Source organism: Drosophila takahashii, chromosome 3R (genome assembly GCF_030179915.1).
Source record: "Drosophila takahashii strain IR98-3 E-12201 chromosome 3R, DtakHiC1v2, whole genome shotgun sequence".
In the NCBI taxonomy this organism is placed as follows: domain Eukaryota; kingdom Metazoa; phylum Arthropoda; class Insecta; order Diptera; family Drosophilidae; genus Drosophila; species Drosophila takahashii.
The window spans coordinates 9,153,643-9,170,848 of record NC_091681.1 but is presented as its reverse complement, the minus strand read 5'-3'; the positions used below and the strand labels follow the sequence as shown (position 1 = coordinate 9,170,848).

Here is a 17,206-nt window from a genome sequence, read left to right as displayed (position 1 = left end):
CTGTTCATACAGAGATCTCGGAAACTACAAAAGCTAGAAGGTTGAGATTTTCCACACATATTCTTGAGCCTCCTGCGCAGCGCAAGTTTATTTCAACCGAACGCCACGCCCCCTCTAACGCCCACAATCGCCCACTAACGATTTTAAAATGTGTCCAGCGCCCACATCTTTAAAGATTTCCGAGAAGTATAAAGGCAATTTTGTTTTGTATACTTATAGTATAAGTCTTATACCTATCGAAATGTAGAAAACATTTTTAAAATCGGACCATTCATTAAAAAGTTATACGCAATCAAAAAAAGGTTATCGGGGGTGTCACAGAAATTATTTCCAACCGAAATCCGTTAAAGTTCTTACGTGCATCAATGCAAAATCCAACCGTCTTCGGTTGGAAGAGATTTCTGTGACACCCCTGTATATATCCTTCTCCCTCGCACTCCCTTTAGCCAAGTGACGGGTATTAGATAGTCGGGACACGAACCCGACTATTTCGTTCTCTCTTGTAAAAGTTCGGATTTTTCAACTTTTTTCGGTCGACAGAGTCCTTTAACTTTAAAATGGCGGTTTGACAGTGCAAATAAAACACAACTAGATTATTTAATTTGTGTAATAAAAGTTATAATTAATGTTATGGTTAAAAGTCCTTGTTGCAATGCAAAAACAACAGCATTATATGTTCTTTTTCAATTTTTTTCATTTTTATTAATTTTATACAGACTGTCCATTCATAAACGCACTTATATTGGGACATTTATCTAATTTCTCGGCATCTATTTGGAAAACCTTGGACAAACGTTTCCAACTTTGCGCATCAAAGTAGTAGAAGGTGCCGCGCTCTTTTGTACCATTTTTTTCATATTGATCAATGCCAGGAATTCGAGTTATCCATATTTTCTCCTCCACATGATACCGCCACTCGCGACTATGCCTACAAAACAAAATCAAAGTTTTAGTATATATATTTTAGTGGGATTGTGTCGGAAGTGCAATACTTACAACTCAGCAGCTGCCATTAATTGCATCATATCGCCGATGTTCGTGTAGAAAAGGAAAAAGAGCAGGTCTTCTTGAAGCTTTTTCAGTACCGGCGCAGTGAGCTTGTCTCTTATCGCAAAGTTAATCAGATATTCGGGTGGCACGTTGAACTCAACGTCTTGTGCTCTGCAAAAGTAATCAAATGTTATAGTGATTTAGTATTACTTTAATAATTCTTAAAAATTAACACGTGTGTGAAGAGTAATAATAAATAATTAAGACACGATAATTCTTATTTCTTCGGTACAACAATTATTTAAAAACAAAGTCTATTGTTTAAATTATAATTATTTAATGTTGCAAATAACGAAAACCTCGGTTGAAATAAAATATTCAAACTTTAAGGAAATTTATGATTGGATTTATTAAAAACAGTTACCGTAATTATTATAAAAAAAGAATTAATAAAAATCACAACTTAACGATTAAGTACACTACTAAATAACCCTACGAACCGTTTCCAGTTATTTTTTGAGTGATTGTTTTCAAACAATCAGCCGTCATATAAGGAATTGTAATTTAAAAACAATAAAAATAAAAAAACTCACCTGCAGGGCTGTGCGACGAACGGACCAGCGAATGTTGTATGCAAGCTCTCCTGTGAATTCAGATTCAGGCCCAAGCCCGTGAGATCCGTGCCCAAGGAGAGAGTCACTAAGTTGGGATCCGTTTCTGCAGCCCGAATGAACGTTAGCAGGCCAACCATGCCGAACTGGTTGTTCACCATGGTCGCTGGTATGTTTGTGACCTTGCCTATTAATATAAACGTGTTGAGTATTAGTAATGCAACCTGTGCAAACTATTGTACACATAAAACCATGAAAGCGTGTTTGCATTTTTAAATGAAGCATTTGAAAGTATGAACTTATTTTTACCAATTATTTCTTAATCAGAGTTACTTTAAAGAATTACAATAATTCGGCGTTATATTTTTATTAGACCCCTGCATGAATACATTCATTAATCCCTTAAAAGGTGTATGTGATTTGATGTCCTTAACTAAAGATTTCGATGTTTCATTTTTGTTGGCATTGCCCATGACTATCATTTTCGTATCTTTGTGCTTTTCATCGCAATTCGTCAGTGATAAAATTTACTCAATCTGTCAACCCGCGGTTTCTTCAGACTTCTATTCACCATGGTAGTTTTATTTGGTTGGTTGCGCGGGGCCTTAACATTTTTATTGTCCAAAATTGTCTTTTGAAAAATCTCGTTATGCCTCTTAGACATTTACACTACACTACACACTTAGTAGACATTTCAGTAAATGTTGAGCACAGAATAGTACTGTACAGTATATATGTTTAAAATTTAAACTTTGAATACATTCACGCATGAGTCTAATTTGTTTACCATTGCAGAGATTATTTTAATAACTGCAAGAGCTTACCAAAGTTATCTTCCTCTCTTGTTTTAAATATAAAATTACAATTACAATGTTCTTTAAAATTGTCCAATGCATTTGTGCTTTTCAGTTTGTTGCTCAAAAAATCTTAAGACCATTGGAAAAATGTTGACTATCGTGGAATCACTTTGAAATTTCGGCACTCACCATCTGGCGAAGTTTGCACGCCGCTCTTCACAAGTTTATCGTTGCTGGAATTATCGTTCAGGTGTTCGCCGCCCGCTCCGCTCCCGGATGTGCTGCTACCACTGCCCAGTCCGCCGCCCACGCCCATCATGGCATTGTTGTTGGGTACACTGTTGACGCCGCCAATGCCGCTGTTGCTGCCCACCAGTCCCACGTGCGACCCGCCGACAACTCCGCTGGCTGCATTGCCGCCGACTCCTCCGCCTCCTGAACTACCAGACCCTCCGCCCACTACCACGCCACCTAGGCCACTTCCCACTGCTCCGAGACCATTGCCGCCTACAACGCCGACGTTGGTGCCGCTGCTACCACTGCCCGATCCGCTGACCACTATCGAATTCATCGGCTTTTCCGTGCCGTCCAAGTGGTTCTCTGTGGAGGCACCGCCGGAGCCTCCTGCTCCGCCGCCGCTCCCTACCGCGTTCGTTGTGCCGTCCGAGTTCTGGGTACCCGGTAACGCAGGGAAGTCCTCGTTTGACATCGTGAACTCCGATTGCTCTGACGTCGGTTGCTTTACCATGCCAACTGAAATCGGGAAGAGGAGCGAGCAGGTCGCCAGGGGAAATGAGTGAAGCGAAGGAGTGACTTACAAAAGCAGATGAAACTCATACAAACTACATATTTTGTATCTAATAATGGTAGACGCTCAAAAAAGGATTATTTTACCAAATAAGTTAATAGAGAATAAATGGTAATAAGTTGTTAAGTATGTTAATAGCACCCAAAAGACTTAGTCCCATTTTGTCATAACCAGTAGGTATTAGTAGTCGCTTTTAAAACATGTATTTATTATTTTTCCCCATTTCCATTTGTCTATCTGATTGGCCGTATGAGCGCTGACATCTCAGAAACTATAAAAGCTAAAAAGTTGGAACTAAGCATGAAGATTCTAGGAGACTAGAGGCTCCATTTTTTGTATATGGTAAAATAAAATGTTAATCGGAAAACTGTGAACTTAGTACGCTTTTATTTAACTAATTTTGTTACATATTTGCTGGTCCAAACTTTCATAGTTACCAAGAATGAAAATATTTTAAAATAAATGACCTTGCATGATCTATATATGTAGTTGACAGATTATTATCTTTGGTGGCTGTATTAATATTTATTATATTTGTATATAACTAGGTTAGTCCTGAATTTTTTGAGCGTTTACCATACCAACACCATTACCCGATTAGTCACAAATACAATCACCGCATAGCATAACTAAGTGGGCCCGAGAAACTAATCACAAAACACTCAGGTTTTCAGGTTCTTAATCGTAATTATAAACAGAAATAAATAAAAAGAAGTGGATTTTGATTTGAACTCACAAGAGGTAAAGAAATTACCATAGGGTTTGCTGCCCGGCGGCTGGAGCGGATTTGATTGGGGCAGTGTCTGGTCGTTCTGGCCGCGCGCATTCGTCAGCGAGGGGAACTCCGTGGGATCGAGCAGGGCTGGCGTAGAGGCATCGCTCCCGCCACCTCCGCCGAACACGTGGAAGTTATTCAAAGGACCGCCACCGCCTCCGCCCGTTCCGTAGCCGCCGCGACCCGTCTGCATGAAGTTGCCCATGTTCGACTGTGGAAAGGAATTTAGTTAGCCAGGTCTTATGAAATATGCCTATAACTAGTCTAACTCCAACTCAATCTTTATAAAAACGGGAATGGAAATAAACATCGAAGAGCAGAAGTTTTAAAACCCTTGCAGATTTTACGAAAAAAAATTAACTAGAACATTATAAATATATAAAGAAAAGTAACAAACTACAAAATATATGCAAATATCCTAAAAAAACATAAACTATTCAACTTTTTTACCATATTGTTTCTAGGCGAGCTATAAAATTTAGACTTCCGAAAATCGCTTTTAACCTGATCAAGGTTTTCATAAAAAATGATTTTGAAATTTCTGTCAAATATTTTCAATTTTTGCAATTTATATTCGTTTGCTCCTATGGGAGCTATACGACTAAACGACTAAAAGCACATAGCTTTTATACTGGAGCTCGCAATCGGTATTGAAACATACGGACATGGTTATATCAAATCCCCTAGTGATCCTGATCAAGAATATAAAAATATTTATAGGGTCGGAAACGCTTTCTTCACTGCGTTACAAACGTCTGAACATTATTATACACCCTCTCCATAATATAAAAGTACTTATGAAAACCCCCTCAAAAAATCGAGAGCTTTCCATTTTGTGACGGTCTTCTAGTAAATGAGCAACATATAAAATAAAAATGGTCTGTTCATTGAAATTTTAAGATTATCTTTGCTGGTATAGAATAAAAGTGGAATTTAAGCTCACCTTATAAAAAAAAATGTTTTTAATGTTTAATACATTCTAATCTATCTTAAAAAAATTTGTATTGACACCTAAGTTATGATCAATAAAACTAAGTTCCTTAAAAGTTTTAAGAAACGCTCGACAAATGTTTAAGAAAAAGTTTTGTTAAGTTAGAAAAAGCTACACTTGAACGAGTTCGAGTTGGAGAAGATGGACTTTATTAAGTGGTCCTCACCATGGGGCCACTGCCCAATCCCTGCATGGCACGCCGTTCCACAAACTGCCGCTGGCCGAAGAGGTTGGCGTTCCGGTTGCCGCTGGAGATAGCGGGTCCGCCGACCGAGAGTTGGGCATTCCGGTTCGGCGACAGTTGGGGCTGCTGCTGCTGTTGTTGCTGCTGCTGTTGCGCCTGTACGTAGTTCGCCGCTCCTGGAAAGGGGTTGGCGAAGTCTGTGGCACGCAAATGTGAGTGGGATGCTCCATGAAAACCTTTGGATTAACACCTGCTTACCGGTTTGGAACATGCCCGACGTGGGCGTCACATGGCCAGCCAGGGAGCTACCACCGAATCCGCCAGTTGTCCGGCCAGCTAACGCCGCGTTCGCTATACTTCTCGGGGGTTGTTGAAAATTTAAATTCGCCATAATCTGTAATAAAAGGGGTTGTCGATTAATATGCAGCGCCTCTATTTTTGTGGGCATTCTTATCGCTGTAAGTATGAATAACACCCATTAAGAAAAAACAAATCATTTTAAAGAATGTTCGCGCTTTGTTTTGATGGCCATACAAAATAAATTTGAACAACTATCGTAACCCCAGAACAAATATATTTTATTCTGGATTTCGTATTCTGAATCTTCTCTCTTATAACCTACGGCGTTGTTCAGAGCCATCTGCGCCGTAATCAAAAAATACCCGCTGTCAAAGGGCTGAATCGGGAATATTCTTTGGCCATAAACAAGAGTTGTTACTCTGAGTGACTCAGTGGAGGGGGACTATAGTGATAACAAATCGGCTCCCCGCAGATAATTGTCGCACACTAAATGCGAACATATGCGTGTTAAACAAATAAACAAACAAAATTGTGGAGCCTTGGGCCCAAGCCAAGCATCGCTAATCGTGAATATATATATATATAGGTATAGGTGGTCTAGTTTAATTTGCGTAACTCCGTTTCGAAGGGGATGCCTAAAAGGGTAAGCAACATACAATGCTATAAACAAATTCGCCCTCGCCATTCAATTCCGTTAAATGGCCGACGCATCAGCTGTCGATTGGCGAATTCGGACAGCAAGCAGAGCAAAGGAGAGGAGGAGAAGTGAGAGGTGAAGGAGGAGGGGGAGGAACAGAGGCAAAAAGGCTGCGGCAATTATTGCGTTCCTCTTTGGCGTGGGCACACATGCACAGGCCGTGTGGATAAGATGGAGACGAAGACAATGGCAGTGGTGTGGGTGACAAAACCAGAATGACTGGCGGCAGGATGCGAGGAAGAGGGATGGGGCGAATGCAAAAGGATACGCCTGCACTTGTCGCACGATCAATTGTGAAGGTAGTGGTGAAGCAGTTCTAAAAAGTGCAAAAAGGTGTACAGTAAATACTGTCAGTTTCGGGATAACACCATACGATTTTTAGGCAAATAAATCCACATGCCCTTAAACTCGACATCATTTTACTAAGCGATACATTTTGTTTTGTTATTGGCTTACGAAAATAATAAGTCAATCAAGTTTACAATTTGGAGTTTTGGATTGTTTAATTGCATATGTAGTTTAAGATAAGTTATATAATGTACTAAAGGAGTTTCTATGGAAAACCTAAAAATGTGTCCACTTCACATTTTTATAGGTCTTTGGTTAAAAGTTTATCATCCCGTAAAAGACTGGTGCTGTTACAATTGTTCAGTTGTTATCAACAGATTCTTATTGATTGCTTCTCTTGTGTCAAACGGTTTATCTTATCGGAAGTCCACTGTAATCCAGAGTTCTTCACACACACAAACCCATCCACACAGGATTTTAGGCCACCTCCCCGTTCACCTGGGCTAATCTTCCCAGAATTCGATTATTGGTAATGATTGCCATTAGGGCACCTGAAACCTAGCCATCCATTGCCGTTTTACCTGCCCTGCGCATGTAACTTTATCAGCTGACCCGGCCACCGCTTTGCAACACTGGCACCCGCGCTTACAACAAAAACTCTTGCTAGCGGAAACTTTCGGGCCAAGTAAATTAAACCTTGTAACCTTGGGCGGCTCGGCCACAGCAAGGCGAAAATGAAGAGCGGAGGGCTGCGCATCTTACCTAAATTAACGTTAGACGATACTGCCGCTTCTTGCACTTCCACTGTTAACGCTCGCTTTCCACTCTGTCCAGCAACAACAACATACACTGATCGGATCGTTCTCACCGCATTTAACATTCCAAAGCGGCCGGCGGGACGAGGACGTGGGAGTCGTTGTCCTGGCGCCGTGACTGTGGCGGATCACCGAATCAGCAAATCCGCAAGGATATCTGCTAATGCTAATTTCCACTGGGCAGCCGCTGGTTAGCTGTAGTCGCTTGTTCTCCCTCGCACTCACTCGCTGGAAGGCTGGCTGGCTAACTGGCTGGAAGGATGCAACGGGAAACGGGAAGCGGGAACTGGAACTGGAACCGTAGCAGGAGCGAGGTTAGTTAGTACTTTTCCGCGCCGTGTCGTCCCTAAATAAATGGCATATATATTGCTGTGCGTGTGTATATATGCCTCGTCTGTATGCAGCGTGGTCTTCGTGCCAGAGAGAGAGAGACTCAAAGAGAGGGAGTACCGAAGGATGTTGATGCCTGGCGGAGGCAAAAAGTTTTCCGTTTTTTCTGCGCCGCTCTTGCGACCACTTTTATTTCACGCTTATGCAAATGTCGCGCACGTTACACTCGGATTGGCCAATGGCTTTTGGTTTTTGGTAGTGTTTTCCTTTTTGTATTTTAATTGTAAGTAAATAATTGCTCGCTATTGCGCTGTTGTCTCTGCTTCTTTCTTCACTGCTGCACAAGCACTGTGTCTGTGACCCTGTGTGTGTGTTTGTGTGTGTGTCTGTCTTTGTTTTCTCAGTTCATTGAAATTTCACCCGAAGCAGCGAATTGGGCAAATTCTTTGCTCGATTTGTGAGTCTTTTACGCCACCGACCCGCAAATGCACTCGAACTTGGTGGAGCCGGGTCTTTACGATCCACTATCGAGGGGCAGTAAACAATTATTTAGCGCCCGAAATGGCCTTAAATTGTACACAAAAATGTTCCGCAAAAAAACTTTGTGGCTGTCACGAATACAAACACACAGGAATTAGGGATGTAAAAACTTGCTATCGATGCAGGGCTGCTATCGATAGTTGGCAGTTCTGAACGAAGCGGTTGCGTGGCCTTCAGGGGCTGTATGAGCATTCTTTCCAGTGTAATTCAAGCATTATTTAAGATTTTTTATTTTAAAATACAAGTTTTAATTTCATTTGTTCCTAATCAAGTAGTTGTTTACATTTAATCGATAGTCGCAAACGGCTATCGTGCTGCCATCTGGTCTGGACGTTCGTAGGCGTCCTCGCCTGTTTTAGTTATCGATTAGTCTGATAGTGCCTAGGCCTCCCAAACTCAACTTTGTTGCCCGGCCGCAAATTATCTTCCTTTGCGATTTTTCAAGATTTAATTAAGTTTAATTGGCAATATGGGTGACCAAAACTCGGACGATGACAGTGGTGAGTGGCTTGTGAATTTCGTGACCAGCGGAACTGGTATTTAAGTGCATTCGCAGGTTCATCCGGTTCCAGTCGCAGCGGCAGCCGCAGTGTCACGCCGCAAGGAGGCAGTGCACCCGGGTAAGTAATGGCACCTTTTGGGAGGCGTGAGAGTGTGTTGATTGGTCCGCCTATGTTTTCCAGGTCCCCTCACAGCCGTAAATCGGGCAGTGGCAGCGATCGATCCCGCTCGGGCTCCAGATCTTCCCGCTCGCGCTCCGGCTCAGGTTCTCCTCGAAGTGCCAGGTCAGGATCAGCTCAAAGCCGCCAAAGCCAGCGGTCGGGCTCGGCTCGTAGTAAGCGTTCAGGATCTGCTCGCAGTCGCAGATCGGGATCTGCCCGCAGCCGAAAATCGGGGTCGCCAGGATCGCCCCAGAGTCACAGGTCCGGATCGCCACAAAGTCACAAGTCGGGATCCCCTCAAAGTCGTAGATCAGGATCCGCACATAGCCGCAGATCCGGCTCCCCCCAAAGTCGCAAGTCTGGATCTCCCCAAAGCCGTAGGTCCGGCTCTCCGCAAAGTCGCAGATCAGGATCCCCTCGCAGCCAAAGATCGGGATCCGCTCGCAGTCGCAAATCCGGCTCGGCACACAGCGCCAGGTCTCGATCGCGCTCCCGCAGTGGCACACACAAGGGCAGTGGCAACGAGGAGTCCCGCTCTAATTCGCCCAATCTGCAGATTGACGATGAGCGCGCCAACTCCAAGAGCGGCAGTCGCAGCAGAAGTAGGAGCAGGAGTGGCAGTCGCACATCCAGGTCACGCTCGAGGACGGGCACTCCCTCGCCCAACAGGAGTCGCAGCCGCAGTGGATCCGGTTCCGGCAGCGACATTGGTGTGCCCAAGAAAAAGGCGCGCAAAGCGAGTGGTTCCGATCAGGAAAAGAACAAGAGCGGCAGCGATAGCGACATAGAATCGCCCACCAAGGCCAAGAAATCCAGGCTGATCGACTCAGACAGCGAGTCCGATCAAGAGGTGAGACATTGAATTGTTTTCTTGAATAAGATTTTATCTAAAACAAGAAAGGTAGTTAACTTCGGCAAGCCGAAGTTTATATACCCTTGCAGTTAGAAGAAATAATGAATGAGACTCTTATGCTACCTCCAAATTACTTGTGTGGATGTGTGTGACAGGAATCTTATCCAACATATATCCGTTGTTACTTACGTACATCAATGCACAAATCATACAGTTTTTGGATGGAAGAGAGTTATGTGACACAGTTCAAGCGTTTCGGAATCTACGCTGATCGGAATATCAGCGAACTTATTGCCTTGTTTTGAATGTTGGTTTTAAATTGTCAAAAACCAGCATGCCACTTCAAAACAACAAACCTATAATTGGTATACTCGTTATTCGTAGAGTAAATGAATGATCACTGATTAATGCCAAATCCGTCGTCTATCCGTATAAACTAAAAGCTAGAAGGTTGGATTTCTGGGGGCTTCTGCGAAGCTTTTTTGATAGAAAAACTAATTCTCCCAATCTTTCAGGCAAAGAAAGCCCCTGCAGCAGCTGACATCTTCGGAGATGCCGATGATATTAGTGACGACGAGGAAGAGGCAGGGCCTTCCCAGTCCAAATCTCCAGCTCGGTCTAAGAGTCGCAGTCGAAGTAGGTCCCGATCCCGAAGTCGTTCGATGAGCCGCTCGCGTTCCCGGTCGAGGTCCCGGTCCCGGGATAGACTCGAGTCCCAGGCGGAGCAGGCGCCCAAGGAAGACGAACCTGAGCCGCTGCCCGAGACGCGAATCGATGTGGAGATTCCGCGCATTTCTGCGGACCTTGGAAAAGAGCAACACTTCATAAAGCTTCCCAACTTTTTGTCAGTGGTCACTCATCCTTTCGATCCAGAGACCTACGAAGATGAGATAGATGAGGAGGAAACCATGGACGAGGAGGGAAGACAGCGTATTAAGCTCAAGGTGAGCAACACGATCCGCTGGCGTGAGTTCATGGACAACAAGGGCGACATGGTGCGCGAGTCGAATGCGCGATTCGTGCGATGGTCGGACGGCAGCATGTCTCTTCACCTGGGCAACGAGATCTTCGATGCCTACAGACAGCCGCTTCTGGGAGACCACAACCATCTGTTCATCCGCCAGGGCACTGGTCTGCAGGGCCAATCGGTGTTCAGGACTAAGCTCACTTTCCGTCCACATTCCACGGAATCGTTCACGCACAAAAAGATGACCATGTCGTTGGCCGACCGTTCCAGCAAGACCAGTGGCATCAAGATCCTGACACAGGTCGGAAAGGATCCCACCACGGATAGGCCCACGCAGCTCAAAGAGGAGGAGGCCAAGCTACGCCAAGCTATGCGCAACCAACACAAGGCGCAGCCCAAGAAGAAGAAATCGGGTGCCGGCGAACCACTCATCGGAGGCGGCACCTCGTCCTACCAGCACGACGATGGCAGCGATGATGAAAATGCCATTAGTTTGAGCGCCATTAAGAATAGGTACAAGAAGGGCTCCGGTGGCGGCCAGGCGGAGGTTAAGGCGTCCACGATCTACTCCTCGGACGAGGACGAGGGCTCCGACTTCGAGGCGCGTCGCAGCAAGAAGGTGGACAAGGCCAAGGCCAGCAAGGCATTGCGCGACTCCGACAGCGAGTCTGATGCCGGCAGCGCCAAGAGCGGCAAGAGTGGCAAGAGCGGCGGAGGGGGCAGCGGCAGCGGTAGCGGTAGCGATAACGAGGGCAGCCAAAAGAGCGGCGGAGGCAGCAGCAAGTCGGACAGTGGAAGCGGAAGTGGTTCTGGCTCTGGCAGTGGATCGGGAAGTGAAAACGATAATTAAGTTGGTGAAGTTTGCTTGTGCTCCTTGATTCGACCAATAAAGGAAATTTATAATGTTTACTTGCTAACTGTTTGTTACCATCTCTTGCGTAAGGCCTAACAGCATATTATATTTTCATACAGGTATTGAAACGTAAATGTAAATATGAGGGAACGTTCTGTATATTGGGCACTCTTTGTTTTTCTCCAATATTTGGTAATCGGGTACAAGCCGTTACTCGTAGAATAAAAGGGTATATTTGTCCGTGGTCACATCCGAAATATTCTCAAGGATTCAATTTACGCGAACGTTTTCCAAGAAATGCCCTCTGTTGATACTCTGTTAAATCCCAAAAAATTCAAACGAAAACTGTTCGCCAATCATTTAACTTTTTAAAATTCTTTCCGAGAGCATTATATGCAAGTTCAATTTTTATCATATTCGCATGTGTTTTTTATGTTGCTTACATGATGTAAGTTACATAATCGAAATTTAATTTATTTGTACGTATATTTCTTTCATTAATAACACTATGTAACATCAAAAATGAACCGCGATGGATGCTATACAATCGTGTTCGCTTTCAATCCCCAATCCCCGAAAAGATTCCCGAAGCTTTCTGAGAAAAAGGACCTCAAGTTGGAAAAATGTTGAAGTTTGTTTCGGGAATTTTTACAAGGAAACGGATTCTTTGTTTTTTATGTTTTCAAAGCACTTTAAAAGCACCAATCCTTATATTTCAAGTCCTAGTAGTGATCTCTTTTCCAACCAAAGACGGTTGGTTTTGTTTGTTTAAATACGTAAGATTAGTAACGGACTTTTGGTTTGAATCATAGTCGGGTATTATAATTTTGGGTAGAAGTTCTTAACTTATTGAAGGAGACGTTTTCGACCCTACAAAGTAAAATTATATTCTTGATCAGAATCACTAGGAGAGGCGATATAGGCTTGTCCGTCTGTTATATTAAAGTTAACGATCACAGTTTAAAAGTTAGCGATCTAAAACTTTCAGTCGTCCTGAAATATGTGTACTAGGGTGGGTCGATTTGGGACCACAAAATTCGTATAGGGGGAACGTAATCTTTAAAGAATTCTAAGCCATTTTGACGAACATACTTATGGTCTTAAATGACGTTTGACCTTCCCAAACGCGAATGAAAAATACTGCTTTTTTGAGAAAATATCATAGTAGTCAGCACAGATATCTTACTGAATATCAATTTCAAATTTTGTAATAGGGGAGAGTGGGGGAATTTCGTCACAGGGGCAATTTCGTCACCTGCAATATCTCGGAATCCATAAGTCGTAAAAATATATAATTTTTTTGTTTTAGTCCTTCAAGACTGCCAGACACAACCAATGCGTTTTTTTTGCACAGAAGGCCAAGATAATTAAGCTATAAAATTAAAGGTGTTTTAATAGTTCAAAAGCTACATTTAGTTCTCGACGAAATTTTTTCTGTACGCCACAATTGAAAAGGGATACAGGTTTTTTTGTATAATACACAGTGCTATAATGTGCATTTCTGCGTTAGTGATGTTTAACCTCGCGCCTAATTTCGGAAGAAAAATAATTATTACTAAAAAAGTACTGTTTGGGGAAATTTCGCCACCCTATGCCTAGGGTAAATTCGCACCTATTTTAGATACATCTTTTTTTATTTGACGAGCTGGCTAACGAACAGACTACCGCAGCAGCAACAAATATAGGACGTCAACAAAAATGGTACGCTTGATCAGTGTTGCATATTTACAGGCGTTAAACTCCCTATATTTTTCAGGTGACGAAATTGCCCCAGTGGTGTGGCGATTTTACCCCTGTATGTGGCGAGATTGCCCCAGTATATTGGTTTTACTTTTTAATTTTTTATAAATCACCAATTTTAAAAAAAAGGGGAATGTCACATTTTAAAGCTTGGTGCTAACCGCATTCAACAATAAAAATATAAATATGATAACGTGTCTCAAGATGGACCAAAAAAAGATTTGAAAAAATGCTGACGAAATTGCCCCACTCTCCCCTACATCTGAGCTGACTACTATATATTTTCCTCAAAAAGAGCTGTATTTTTCATTCGCGTTTGGGAGTAGGTAAAACGTCATTTTAGACCAAAGTATGTTCGCCAGTATGGCTTAGAATCCTTTAAAGATTACGTTCCCTCTATACGATTCATCACTTTTTTCGGCCCCATAGAAATCGACCCGCCCTAATGTGTAGGGGAGAGTGGGGGAATTTCGTCAGCATTTTTTCAAAGCTATTTTTTGTCCATCTTGAGACACGTTATCATATTTCTATTTTTATTGTTGAATGCGGTTAGCACCAAGCTTTAAAATGTGACATTCCCCTATTTTTTTAATTAGCTTGGTGATTTATAAAAAAATAAAATGTAAAACCAATATACTGGGGCAATCTCACCACACAGGGGGGTAAAATCACCACACAACTGGGGAAATTTCGTCACCTGAAAAATGTAGGGAGTTTAACGCCTGAAAATATGCTACACTGATCAAGCGTACCATTTTTGTTGACGTTCTATATTTGTTGCTGCTGCTGGTAGTCTGTTCGTTAGCCAGCTCGTCAAATATAAAAATATGTATTTAAAATAGGTGCGAATTTACCCTTAGCGTAGGGTGGCGAAATTTCCCCAGACCGTACTTTTTTTAGAAATAATTATTTTTCTTGCGAAATTAGGCGCGAAGTTAAAAATCACTGACGCAGAAATGCACATTATAGCACTGTGTATTATATAAAAAATCGTGTATCTTATTCCTTTTGAATTGTGGCATACAGAAAAAAAATCGTCGAGAACTAAATGTAGCTTTTGAACTGTTAAAACACATTTAATATTATAGCTTAATTATCTTGGCCTTCTGTGCAAAACAAATGCATTGGTTGTGTCTGGCCGTCTTGAAGGACTAAAACAAAAAAATTATATATTTTTACGACTTATGGATTCCGAGATATTGCAGGTGACGAAATTGCCCCTGTGACGAAATTCCCCCACTCTCCCCTACGCAGATTTAGTTTGAAATAGCGGCCATTGGAAAAATAAAAAAAAAAATGCAAAATTAAAATGTTTGTGAAGATATTTAGATAATCTCTATAAGTGATTTTTTTAATCGACCTTTAATAGATGTGAGGGTTTTTGGCGGACTTAAGGTCAAAGTTGGTATCATTAACTCAACTGTTTTTTAGCATTTCAACACACTTGCACTCGCTGAGGAGTGAACCTCGGACTTTCCGGAATTTTCAAATTTCGGTAGGGCGTCACCGCTACCTCATCAGCCAGAGAAGAGGATGTGAGCTGAGCGTCGTAAACGATAATAGAAAAAACTTTGCTTAAAACTGCTTACTTCAATTTGGTTTTATTCAGTGATAGTACATAATATTAAAGTGAAGCATTAAGAAATATTAATTTCGTAGTAGATTTAATTGTATGTAAAACAAGAAAGGAAGCTAGCTTCGGCCAGCCGAAGCTTATATACCCTTGCAGATCATTCCTATTAATTAACAAATCGCAAAAATGTTCAATTTTCTAATATTTCTCATTAATTTTCCGATCGTTCCTATGGCAGCTATATGATATAGTCGTCCGATTTTGATCAAATTAAAATTGAAATTCGGAAATATTTAAAAAGAGTCATATCCTAGAGTAGAAGATAATACAATAAAAACCAAAGAAGCTAGAATTTATTTCCTATTACTTTTCCATTAATTTTCCGATCGTTCCTATGGCAGCTATCACTATGGACGGCAGTCCATGTAGTGACGAAGCGCACCAGGAGAGTGTGCGAAGGCGACTACTATATATACACGAAGAAATGAAAATCTACTGTGATGGTCCGATCATAATGAATGATACACCTATCGAAAGGTATTGCAAAAACTAACAGGATTGCATACCAAGACTCTAAGAAAATCAATTGGCTTGGGAGAGAGAGCGGTGAAAGTGAAAAAGTGAAAATTTCGAAATTTGGAGCTGTTGGGGCCGGTGGGGATATTTGCCCCCTCGCAATATTTTACTTGTATTCCTTTTGAAAATACCCGTCGAATGAGGGGTCGTTTGTCAAAATCCGACGCTCCGTTCAAAAGTTATAGCCAAAATAAGATTTTCTTCGTCTTCCCAAAATGAAAATTTAATTCTGTTTGTCAGTTTGTCAGTTTGTCAGTTTGTCAGTTTGTCCAAAACATGTTTTTTAAGTTTTGAAAATTTTATATGACGTTCATCACATCGATATAAAAAACTTTTGTTCTACCACTTTTGGAAAAACTCGCTAGTTTAGCGGGAAAACAGCTATAAATAGCTAAAAATCGGAAAGCCGTAACTTCTATACTACTAAAGCTACAGACTTGTGCTGCATCTCGTTTGAAAGGTATTTTTAAATGCTATAAACCCCTTCTATATGCAATTTGTGTAAATGTAATAATTAAAAAAATATGAACAAAAGACAATTTTTTAAAACTTTTTTTTAGCTTTTTTTTATTTTTCTTAAAAACGGCTCTAACGATTTTCTTTAAACCCTTAAACTGTATAGCCCTTGAGATTCCTTAAATTTTGGTATATAACACATTACTGTAAAAAGTCACGTTTAAAAGTTATTTTTATACGAAAATAGCCACTTTTGCCAGCTCGAACAATTAACGCTCCCTGAGTATTGAATTTTGTGGGAGGGTATCCGAACTGTATTTTAGGGTCATGGAATCAGTAAATTTGCACTTTAGAGTTCCATATAGGAATCTTTTGTTCTACGACTTTTGGAAAAAGCCGCTACTTTAGCGGGAAAAAGCTAAAAATAGCTAAATTTCGTTAGTTTGTAAGTTCTACACTACTAAAGGTACAGACATGTGCTATTCCTCGTTTAAAAGGTATTTTGAAATACTTCAACGCCTTTTTAACTTAATTTGTTAAAATACAATAGTTTAAAAATTATGATTGACCAATTTAAATTTAAATGTATATATTAGCTCCTATGAGAGCAAATGTAAACAAACAAAAACTTCTGATATCAAATAAAACAAGAGAGAACGTTATAGTCGGGTGCCCCGACTATCAGATACCCGTTACTCAGGTAAAGGGAGTGCGAGGGAGATGGAGATAGAGATAGAAAACGTTGATCACGCATAACTTTTTAACGAATGGACCGATTTGAAAAATTTCTTCTACATTTCGATAGGTATTGATAAACACCATAAAACTGCATTTTTACTTTTCCGAAATATTGAAATTTTTAAAATCGTATATAAGGGATTGTGGGCGTTAGAGGGGGCGTGGCACTCTTTTGAAACAAACTTGCGCTGCGTAGGAACTCCTAGAATCTGCATGCAAAGTGTCAATCTTCTAGCTTTTATAGTTTCCGAGATCTCAGCGTTCATACGGACAGACGGACAGACAGACAGACGGACAGACGGACAGACGGACATGGCTAGATCGACTCGGCTAGTGATCCTGATCAAGAATATATATAGTTTATAGGGTCGGAAACGCTTCCTTCTGCCTGTTACATACTTTTGCACGAATCTAGTATACCCTTTTACTCTACGAGTAACGGGTATAAACACCTCTTAACGAGGTAAAAAACTAGTGACGACCGCACCTTCAACATACAAAAGTTCTGATATCAACATTTGTGACGAAAAATTATTACACTCGTCATTAAATAGACTTTCTAATATTTTCTCATTCGGCACGCTGCAATAGAAAATGCCTGTGAAGGGAAAAATGCTGGAATAGTTTGCTAGGGCGGGCCGAATGAGAAAATATTAGAAAGT

The 17,206-nt window shown here is 41.5% G+C and overlaps 2 protein-coding genes across 3 annotated transcripts; one reads left to right on the top strand and one right to left on the bottom strand.

Annotated features, from left to right (window-relative positions):
* Nucleotides 1–669: 669 nt before the first annotated feature.
* Nucleotides 670–8,219, bottom strand: Rga (CCR4-NOT transcription complex subunit regena). 2 transcript variants are annotated; one of them, XM_017152823.3, is made up of 8 exons: nt 7,204–8,219; nt 5,415–5,550; nt 5,139–5,353; nt 3,943–4,192; nt 2,588–3,151; nt 1,584–1,788; nt 997–1,161; nt 670–928 (listed from the first exon to the last, which is right to left on the bottom strand). In XM_017152823.3, exons 2-8 carry the CDS (start codon nt 5,545–5,547, stop codon nt 709–711), a joined length of 1,752 nt encoding a protein of 583 aa, XP_017008312.1. In that variant the 5' UTR covers nt 5,548–5,550; nt 7,204–8,219; the 3' UTR covers nt 670–708. The 2 variants fall into 2 exon arrangements, with proteins under 2 accessions (XP_017008312.1, XP_017008313.1); XM_017152824.3 differs by having other exon boundaries at nt 3,961–4,192.
* Nucleotides 8,220–8,470: 251 nt separating this feature from the next.
* Nucleotides 8,471–11,517, top strand: Atu (Another transcription unit). The gene is made up of 4 exons (XM_017152822.3): nt 8,471–8,626; nt 8,683–8,746; nt 8,810–9,638; nt 10,157–11,517. Exons 1-4 carry the CDS (start codon nt 8,596–8,598, stop codon nt 11,456–11,458), a joined length of 2,226 nt encoding a protein of 741 aa, XP_017008311.3. The 5' UTR covers nt 8,471–8,595; the 3' UTR covers nt 11,459–11,517.
* The last annotated feature ends 5,689 nt before the right edge of the window (nt 11,518–17,206 follow it).